Source organism: Candoia aspera, chromosome 1, assembly GCF_035149785.1.
Source record: "Candoia aspera isolate rCanAsp1 chromosome 1, rCanAsp1.hap2, whole genome shotgun sequence".
Taxonomy (NCBI): Eukaryota; Metazoa; Chordata; class Lepidosauria; order Squamata; family Boidae; genus Candoia; species Candoia aspera.
Window position 1 is genome coordinate 261,975,851 of NC_086153.1, and position 10,174 is coordinate 261,986,024.

At 39.8% G+C, this 10,174-nt stretch overlaps 1 protein-coding gene across 1 annotated transcript; it reads left to right on the forward strand.

Moving 5' to 3' along the window:
* The first annotated feature begins 6,754 nt into the window (after positions 1 to 6,754).
* FADD (Fas associated via death domain) lies at positions 6,755 to 9,388 on the forward strand. Its single transcript, XM_063293199.1, has 2 exons — positions 6,755 to 7,085; positions 8,641 to 9,388. The coding sequence occupies exons 1-2, from the start codon at positions 6,794 to 6,796 to the stop codon at positions 8,910 to 8,912; spliced, it is 564 nt and encodes a 187-aa protein (XP_063149269.1). The 5' UTR covers positions 6,755 to 6,793; the 3' UTR covers positions 8,913 to 9,388.
* The last annotated feature ends 786 nt before the right edge of the window (positions 9,389 to 10,174 follow it).

The window sequence follows — 10,174 nt, forward strand, 5'->3', positions numbered from 1 at the left end:
CTATTAGAATATCTCATGTAGCAGATCCTCTACCTCATACAGGGGGACACTGCAGCTTGTTAACACTGAAAACAGCTCTCCACCCCCACCTAAAGATGTCAGGGATCAAATCTATAGCTTTCTACATTCAGAGCTTATGATCTACTTTTGATCTACAGCCTTTCTCTAAATGAGGATTAGAAAAACATAGGAAACTGTCTGATACAAAATTCTGCCACTGAGCAGCCAAGCTCCTTGCAATAACTACGATGCAAAAACCAGACAAACTGGTTTGAACTGAAATTAGAACTGAATGTATTAAATGGGAAAGACAAGGGATATTGGTTTTTGGCAAAGCAAACAGGATTGAAAATGGAGTACAGATTAAAAAACCTTGCTGAAACATTTGATTTAACATATATTTGGCATTGCTTATTTACCTATACAAAAACACACATGAACATAGGATGAAAGAATTCAAATCTCAGATCTGGAAAAAAATATAAGAGTAGATATTTCCTGATTTTAAAAAAACCCTAGAATTGTCTTGGTTAGGGAGAATTGCAGCTGTTGAAATGAATATTTTACTAAGATTTAATTTTCCAAATTATTCTAATATATATTGAAAACAAGATGCACACACAAGAAATGTTTATGGCATATACAAGTAATGGACTACGTATAGTCCAATAAAAATAATTTACAGGATTCGAGTGGCTTCAGATTTGGCACACCATGCCACTTTCTTAACATGGATTACAGAGTGGGTCGTATCTCCTTAGTGCCTGGAAGGGGCAAGACTTCCAGACAGTCAGCACAAATATCTCTAGATTGATTCAAGCCAAAAGAAACAATTCATAACTGATTGTGCTTCTTCCTAATGGAGTTTCCCAAGAAAATGGCTTTTGTAAATAATCTGGTTTAAAGAAGTTAGAGCACTTAAGTATTTTTAGATGTTGTTCCTTCACATCTGCTTCTCCCTAATGGAGTTTCCCAAAAAAATGGTTTTTGTTTTTCACCCTTGAAATTAATTTATATTACATTCAGTCTGCTAACAAATTCATGGGTATCTTTGTCATCCTTGTGCAATTATTTCCATATGCAGGACTTTGAGGGGGTTTTTTCCCATAATGGCATGCCAAATTTTGAGAAGTTTGGTTTGGCAATGAGAACAATAACTTTTTACAAAAATGATTTTAGTCAATATAACAGTAGCAAAGGAAAAAACTTAACCATTTAAAAATACTTAAAAGCCACTCTTGAAATGCAATTATTTAATTCTGTGCCACATCATCTATTTGCTTGAAAAGCAAATTGCAAAGAAGTATTTAAAGGCTGAATTGATACAGGAAAACTTTTTTTTTTTTTTTTTTTTTTGCTGTTGGGTCCAGTGCATAAAGTTTTCTATCTGCCACAGCTACGCCTACTGTGAGTAGGTGTGTAATGGCACACACAATGAAGCCAGGGCAAAAAAGCAGCAATCTGCTGGTTATACCTTATATTTTTCCTTCCAGGGAAACGGTATCTGTGGACTTCTATCTCAGCTATCAAAATAATTTGGCTCTGGATACCATACACCTTCAGCTAATTTTCCTACTAATGTGAGTCAAAGCTGCCTTTGGATCAGGAACGCCATTAAATTATCTTGCATTTTCATCATATAAAAATATATTGAAGGCTCCTCAGCAGTTTCCCCAGTATTGTTCATGTACAGTACATCTAATATCTAATCACTTAGCATTTTGTGTTATTTTGCAACACTTCATAGATTCTATTTTCATATACTGGGTGGGTTCATACATTCTACTAAGCCATTTGTTTGTTTGTTTTTAGCTTTCCTCATTCAGGATCTTTAACTAAGACATCCCTTGAAATATTGAAATAAAGTATTGCAAAAATAGCATTAGGTTGTCCAACCCGTCCTTGCTATCCTGGCCATAAGCAAAAGCATTGTCCTTTTGAGCAAAGAAAGGAGAAAATACTTCGAAGGCAATGATTTTTTAAGGAATACTAATGGCATTCATTCATTCATTCATTCATTCATTCATTCATTCATTCATTCATTCATAGTATAGATTTCAAAGGCCGCACAACTCAATGGTAACTTCCTGTCTTCTTACATAAGGTACATATACCCACCCTGGGAAATAGCTGATCAAGGCTGGCCTGGTCCCGTTGAACTCATCTCCTCATATAGGGAAGATAAAACGTATACAATATGCCTTCTGTACCATCCTAAGTAGGGAATTTTAGCTAAAATGGAAAGTTATCAGCACAAGATTTTTTAAAATATGGGACGAGACTGAGATAAGACTTACAAATTGCAATGGCTGGAGCAAACTACATTATGACTTAATAGTGTGTGTGAAACTTGCCAATACACATGCAATCATTAGGAGCAAAATAAACATGAATTGCTTTACTGTATTTGAGTTTCACATTTGAGTGGTGTAACTGCTACTGCAAGGCTGGGATGGTTTATAAAACACGATGAGGGCAAGAAAGTAAACGTTTATCTAAGACTTCCACCAGAGTTCTGCAAAAAATCTGTGTGTGAACAGTCATACTGCACTTGGTAATATTAGTAAGTGACCACGTACATTTTGAGAATCTGGCAACTGGCAATATATGTTTGGCATGCATTTTGAATACATACAGTGCTTATGCCTGAGCTTCAATATAAAATTTGGGGTTGCTACAACAGAGAGCAATAATTTCCATTTTAAAAGGGAGGGAGAATGGGACAGAAGTATACCCTTAATTTTAATGTGTTATCCTGGATACGTATGAGTAATCGTACAGTCATATCCTGTACAAGGTATTGATAGAACGGAAGATAATATACTCTCTGGAAATGGGTAAGGCGACTCCCTTTTATACAGAATTTTAACAAAGCAAAACTGTTTGCACTTCCTGAGAAGGGGAGATGACTCATGACAGAAAGAAAAACATACCGAGCTAGAATAGGAGTCTGACCACATAGCAGCATACAGCAGAACCAACCCTGCATTCCGAGTCAGTTGGTTTTCCAGACTCCTAGTTCAGCAGCAGCTCTGATTTCGTGACATGTACAGCTGTTGTTTTCCCTAAGGAAATAGAGAATACAAGAGGGAAAAAAATTGTCAAAATCCAGGATGGGTAGAGCCAAGCAACAGTTGTTAATGGCTTACAAACAAACCAAAAAAGGAAGCCAGGTTTTAAGTTGGGAGCTGTAAACTGTAATTCCCAGGACATATGTACCAGGAAAATACAGCTGACTGTGGCTTCCTGCTTTGTTCTGTTGTTTCCACAAAGGGATGAATGAAGCAGCAGCCAATACACAAATCTCAGCACATCCCAGGTTATTAGTGAGGATTTTATCACTTGACTCAGGTCACTGCATCTCTCTTTCACTCTCTCTCTGCTGGAAAGCAGTTCAGAAGGAAAAAATTCAAGATGGCAGAGACTCATCCAACTGCCTGTTGTAAGTTGCTTGGTCAATAGCACTCTTTTTAAAAAGCACCTTAAAGCTGCTTCCACAGTGGAGAGCTTTCCTCTCAAAAAACCCTTCCTTGTTGGGAGCTGCATGCAACTCATTAAAAAAAGTGGTGCCATCTAATTCTCACCAAGGCTGACACTGATGCATACCAGAAAAAGAGGGAATTAATCCCATCCACACAAAAAGAGCTATCAGTGTAATATTTAAGTATGTTAATACGTATGTCATCATGTAGACAAGGATCAATTTAAACACTTCACTCCTCACCATAATGGTTACAGCTGTACATTTTTTCCACTACACAGATGCTCTTTGCTGATGTATAACTCCAGGGCCTTCAGTTTCCCCTTTTTATGGCTCCGTCTTTCAACTGACTTTGACTAGGCTGTCATTCAAACAGAGAACACGTTGTCATCTGCACTGTCATAATGTTCCATTTCTTTTCTTCCTGCACTAATGTGTTTGCAGCTATTTCTGTTGAGAGGCACATTTTTCCTGTCATTTCTAATTTGATGAGCTCCCTCTCCTAGATTTCAGCAGATGCCACTCTATAAAGGGCAGATTTCTTTTCTTGAAGACCAGACTTGCTTTCAACCCGCTTTAAGGTTCTCTTCATTACATCCCATTTACTTTCCCCACCAATGCAAGTGCTCTTCAACAAGTACATCTTACACATTCTTGTCAGATAAAGCAGCCTTGTGTGCACTGCTTCCTCAATGATTCATCCTTATATGCAGATCCTGGCACTGAGCTCCCAGGCATATAGCCAGCATGGCCAATGGGAGGAATTCTATAAATTGTAGTTCTTCAACATCTGGAAGGGACGCGGTGGCGCCGCGGGTTAAACTGCTGAGCTGCCGATTGGAAGGTTGGCAGTTCGAAACTGCGCGGCAGGGTGAGCTCCTGTTGCTAGTCCCAGCTCCTGCTCACCTAGCAGTTCGAAAACATGCAAATGTGAGTAGATCAATAGGTACCACTTTGGCGGGAAGGTAACGGCATTCCGTGTCATCATGCTGGCCACATGACCCGGAAGTGTCTACGGACAACGCCGGCTCTAAGGCTTAGAAACGGAGATGAGCGCCGCCCCCTAGAGTCGGACACGACTGGACTTTACGTCAAGGGAAACCTTTACCTTTACTACAACATCTGGAAGGTCACCAGTTCCCAATGGAGGGAGGGGCATTCTTTTTGATCTCAGCTGAGCTTGGAATATGAGGTCCAACGTATTTTCCTCATATATGCTAACAATCCTTTAGAGTCAAATTATAATGAATATTTACAAGCTAAGATAAGTTTGGGAACATTTTATGGAGATCAAATTGAATTTAGCCTAAAGAGTCTTAAATTGAAATTCTGAGAATCTGGTAAATAATCAGGTAAATTATTAGCACATCAATTAAAACAAAAGAAGCATCTAGTAGAAATTAGACCAAATAATTAGACCACAGCCTATTAGCCCAGAAGCTTATCACCACTGGATTGACACTGGCTGTGAAATTTTCCTTTTAATTTCTTCTAGGAGAATTGAGATATAACAACCACAGTCCCATCTCAATTTGCAGAGAAAATTCTACATGCAGCTAAGAGGATGCCTGCAATAGCCTCTCTTTTTTTTTTACTATGTCTGGGGATCCTATGTTAACACCTAATGCACTTTTCATGTAGAACAAATTAGTATCACTCACACTTCTTGGATGCTAACTATGGTTACATTGGGAGAAAAAAATCATATAGATTGCATCACTCCTGGATTAAAGAAAATAAATATCCATACCGCTCAAACCTATTTTCTGCTAAATGATGGCAGATATGGACTCCATTGGTAGGACACTGGTTAATTGTTCTTGTTGATTTGCACGTTACCTTTGATCATTTTATGGAATTACTTTAGTGATGTCATGGTTTCTGTTTTGTTTTACCTGAACCTCCTGGAGTCCTTTGATAGTAAGGAAAATATTGAAATATGTGATAAAGAAACAAACAAACAGCATGTGGCAGACCTAAAAAAGATCTGGTCTGTACTCACTGGAGACCACAAGGTTTTCTCAGTTTCATCGTCTAGCCTACAACCCTAGGGTTCTCCTGTGGTCTCCAGTCCAAGAGAGACCTCGAGGAAGCCCCAGGGCTGTGGGCTAGACAATGTTGCTCAACCTCACCAACTTGAATTTGTGTGGACTTCAACTCCTAGAATTTGCCAGCCAGCATGCTGGCTGGGGAATTCTGGGAGTTGAAGTCCATGCATCTTCAAGCTGAGATTGAGAAGCACTGGGCTAAACTCTGAAACTGAGAAAACATCCAGGAAGAAGCCAATGGCAAACCATTACTGTCCTGATGCTGTATAATGCTGATGCTGATGCTACATGTATGTATCCATGAAGTCCCCAAGAGTTGAGCATAATTTGAGGGAACTTCGACCTTTACCTTATGTTCTGACTGGGAATACTAGAAGTTGTGGTTCTCAAAGGATGACATCTTCCACCCAATATGACCATCACCATTTCCTCTTCAAGACTTACCTGGAAACATCCTCTGTCCAGCTCGTTAAGCCAGAGCTGAGCATCTTTAAGTGGTTGTTACTGTTCCACGCATGCTTAAATCTGCCCAGTGCAAATCAGTGGGAATTACGAACTTTATCGGCGACTCGGAAATCTTTATCGAAGGCACATTCAACACAGCAACTGATGAACTTACGCGGGCTTTTTAATAAAACAGAAATACTTTTACCACAGCAGGGACACGACATCAGTCCTTTTTAAAGCACGTTAATGCTGTGGTTAACTAGAAAAACAACCCATTTATCTTCGCTATTCTGTAGGCATGTAATGCATTCAGCGCCTACGGGATGCAACGGTGCACGGATTTAACACGTTCGCGGCAAAAGCTGGGCAGCACCGCCACCTTCCGGAGCGGCCCCTCGCGAGAGGTACGGGGCGGGGCGTCCTTCGGGCAGCGTCTTCCTCCTGTTACGTCTGGAGGCGGCAAAGTCAGGGAAGCAGGAAGTAAGTCTCAGAGTGTTTCTTTTCTTTGAAATTCAGATTCTTGAGTGAGTATATTTCGCCACGATCACGCAAAATGTTGCCTGGAGTTTTGGGGGAGCAGTTTAGAAAAGTCCAAAAAGATCTCTTCGTAATTAGGGGTCGAACCGGATGTTTTTGATGACTTCGTAGTCCTCGTTTTAGGATTCTTTTTGGTCAGTTTGTGTGTGTGTGTTAGCATTCTCCGGAAAAGAGGAAATCAGCATTAGAGAGAAAGAACGTGTTTTAAAATGTGCCTGAAGTTTGACTTTCTGAACAAAAACTTCTGAACCTTGCCTGTATTCTTTCTAGGTTTCCAGGAATGGATCCCTTTTTGGATTTGCTGAATTCATTTTCAAGGGCCTTGTCTCCAGAGGAGCTTGCAACTCTTAAATTTCTTTGCCAGAGCCATATTGGTAAAAAAAAACTCGAGGGCGTGGACAGTGGCAACCAGCTTTTTACCCTTCTCCTCGAACAGGAAAGAATTGCATGCAGCGATGTAGAGTTTTTGAGAAGCATGCTCAAAACTCTGAAAAGAGAAGATCTACTGACCCAACTGGAGCAGTTCATCAGAACCACAGATGGTGATCATCAGCCAGATGTTGAACAGAAATGTAAGTTGGCCTTTTTTCTTTTTGATCTGAAGAAATCAGCTTTGGTCCTTGAGAGGCAGGGCTGCAGTCCTCCATGCGCTAGTTTGCAATCCATCCACTGGCTATGAGGGGATTTACTTTTTGGTAAATATTCAGCTCATTGGGGTTGATCTGTAAGTGCTACAGGACTCTTTGGGGTTATTTCTGTGGAATGTAAGAAGGAGTTATAGGAGTGTTGTGTGGAATGAGTAAGTCCAAGGTGTCTTGTTCAAAAGGCAGGTTGCTTCTGTCTATGCAAGATGTTCCACTTCAACTGCTGGTTCTTGGCCCCTTATCCCATCCTCCCCTGCCCAGAGATCTCTTGCCCCTCAAAAATAAATTTGGGGTACCTCAGAGAAGAGCAGGGGAGAAGAGAGACATATAAGAAAGAATATCATTAAGTAACTGCAACCATTGCACCTCGCTCAGTCTTACTCAGGAGTTTTATATAAAAAGAAATGTAACTGGAAACTTTGGGGAAGAATAGGCTTCAGCCTTTGGAGGGAGCAGCCATAATAAAATTTAAATCATCATCATCCTGGGGTAGTTCTATAATGACTCTGTGTTTATTAATCTCCCATCAGCCACTTCAGGAGGGTACCAAGTCAGGAAAGGTGGTACTATGCTGATTAATAACAAAATTTCAGAGATTCCCAGAAAGTTTGGAGAAAGGGACATGAATAGCCCCACATTCATTTTGTTTCTGATATCCACACCCCATCCAACCCGGAAATTAAACAGAAGTAACGTGCCATTATAGGATAGGATGATTTTCTTTTGATTCCTTGCATGGGAAAGGAATGCAAAGCAGGTGATGGTAAGGTTTCACTCCTTCTGGCCCACTGCAATTAGGATGTCATGGTCGCTCTACAGCAGTGGTTCTCAACCTTGGCAACTTTAAGATGTGTGGACATCAATTCCCCAGCCAGCATGGGGAGTTGCCGTCCACACATCTTAAAGTTGCCAAGGTTGAGAACCACTGCTCTAGAGAAATTGAAAAGAAGACCAGGTTATGTTACTTCATTAGTATATTATAGAGCAGTGGTTCTCAAACATTTTCATCTCAGGACACCTTTACATTCTTAAAAATGATTGAGAACCCCAAAGAGCTTTGGTTTATGTGGGTTATATCTCCTCTTTTGGGGGAGATGGGCTGTAACAAAATTTGAATAATAAATAAATAAATACTAACTGTATTAGAAATTAAAACTGAAAAATTTAAAAATATTTGACTTCGCGGACTACCTGAAAAGATCTTGGGGGCTTCTAGGGGCCCCTAGACCATACTTTAAGAACTGTCATATAGTATGATACTGAGACTGTCAAAAATTAAGCAGAATTTGTAGATATCACACTTCATTTGGATGGTAATGGGTAGTACGGACCTTATTTCAATCTGAGTAAATATTAAACCCTATCCAGCAAAAGTTTCAGAGAAGGACAAGGGAGGGATAAAACATTTTGATGCATAATAGAAGGTACATAGGTGTCCCACTGTAATTCAGCTATTTGACATGTAGTATACTTTTCTTTCTAGATAAACTGGACAGAGCTTTTGAAATCATATGTGAACAAGTTGGGAAGAACTGGAAAATGCTCACTCGAAAACTTGGAATTTCAGATACCAAACTGGATAGGATTAGGGATGCTAATCCATATAACCTGGAAGAACAGTTGAGGCAATCACTTGTAGAATGGCGAAAATTAAAGGGAAAGGAAGCAAAGGTGGAGGATGTAATAAAAGCTCTCAGGGACTGCCGGATGAATCTAGTAGCAGATTATGTTGAAGAAGGTTTGAAAGAAACCTGAATCTCAATAGGATCAGTCAGAAGAGACTATGCTGGCACTGAATTAAAAATTCACATGAGAGAAGATTGTTTAGTTGTCATGGAAAATATGGGGACTTACAGCTGCAATAGACAGATTACTTACATATTGCATTTTCATTAGCTGCCTAAGTGATTTCCTGTTAGGGGCTAATTGCAAGCCAGTCCTAAGAGCTCAGCAAGCCTGGGCTAAATTGTAAGAATCAAATTTCAACACAATTTAAGCCACTTTTCATCCATTTGGTTCCTTTCAGATATGTTAAGACTACAAATCCTAATCAGTATGGCTGGAGATCTTGGGAATGCTAATCCCCATTCATGTAGAGGGCAGTATCTTCTTGGGAAAAACAGGCAAACTCATTGCATGCATTTGGATGGAAACACAGCCAGGGCAGAGAAGCTTCTTTTTCTTTTCTTTCCTTGCAACAAATGTGAAGAAATAAAGTCTGTTTGATCTGTGTTCTTTGCTTGGCAATTTTAAATCAAATAGCTGGCCAAAATTATACTTGGGATTTTACAGTTTTGCCTTCAGCTTTCTAAGCTGTGGAGTGGGCTGATAGTATCATAGTATGTAACAAGAAGGCAAAATGAGTCTGTCTTGACTTTATGCATTGTAAGTGGCTTCTTGCTCCTCTTACAGTACTGTGAGGATGCAACTAATACTGCCAGTAGTATTTGGAGCTTATTATGACCTACCTTTCAATACTTTCAATATGCCATATAAATTAGATTTTTTTAAAAAGTATACAGTAATGTTTGGTAGAAGTTTTTTTAGTTTTGCTGAGTTTCATTATATCAGTACTGGGCAGCCTATGATTCTAAACCCAACTTCAAAAGGCCTTATCCATGATCAACTTAGACCCTGGGGAAACCATTTTTCTTTTCCCCTGCATTCCTTACAGTGGGAAGGAAGACAACAGAAAAACAGATGGCAGAAAGAAAAGCAAAAATGGTATTTGCTGGCTTGGACCTCGCCCACCACTCACATCCAACAAATAATTCTAAAGGCAATGCTGTTCCCCATAGTAACATATGGCTGCGAGAGCTGGACCATAAGGAAGGCTGAGAGAAGGAAGATCGATGCTTTGGAACTGTGGTGTTGGAGGAAAATTCTGAGAGTGCCTTGGACTGCAAGAAGATCAAACCAGTCCATCCTCCAGGAAATAAAGCCAGACTGCTCACTTGAGGGAACGATATTAAAGGCAAAACTGAAATACTTTGGCCACATAATGAGAATGCAGGACA

What these genes read in the sequence shown, in the direction of transcription:
- FADD (XM_063293199.1), top strand. Translation starts at nt 6,794, where the DNA reads ATGGATCCCTTTTTGGATTTGCTGAATTCATTTTCAAGGGCCTTGTCT. An exon ending in GCCAGATGTTGAACAGAAAT is followed by an intron (nt 7,086 to 8,640) that starts GTAAGTTGGCCT and finishes TTTTCTTTCTAG; the next exon opens with ATAAACTGGACAGAGCTTTT.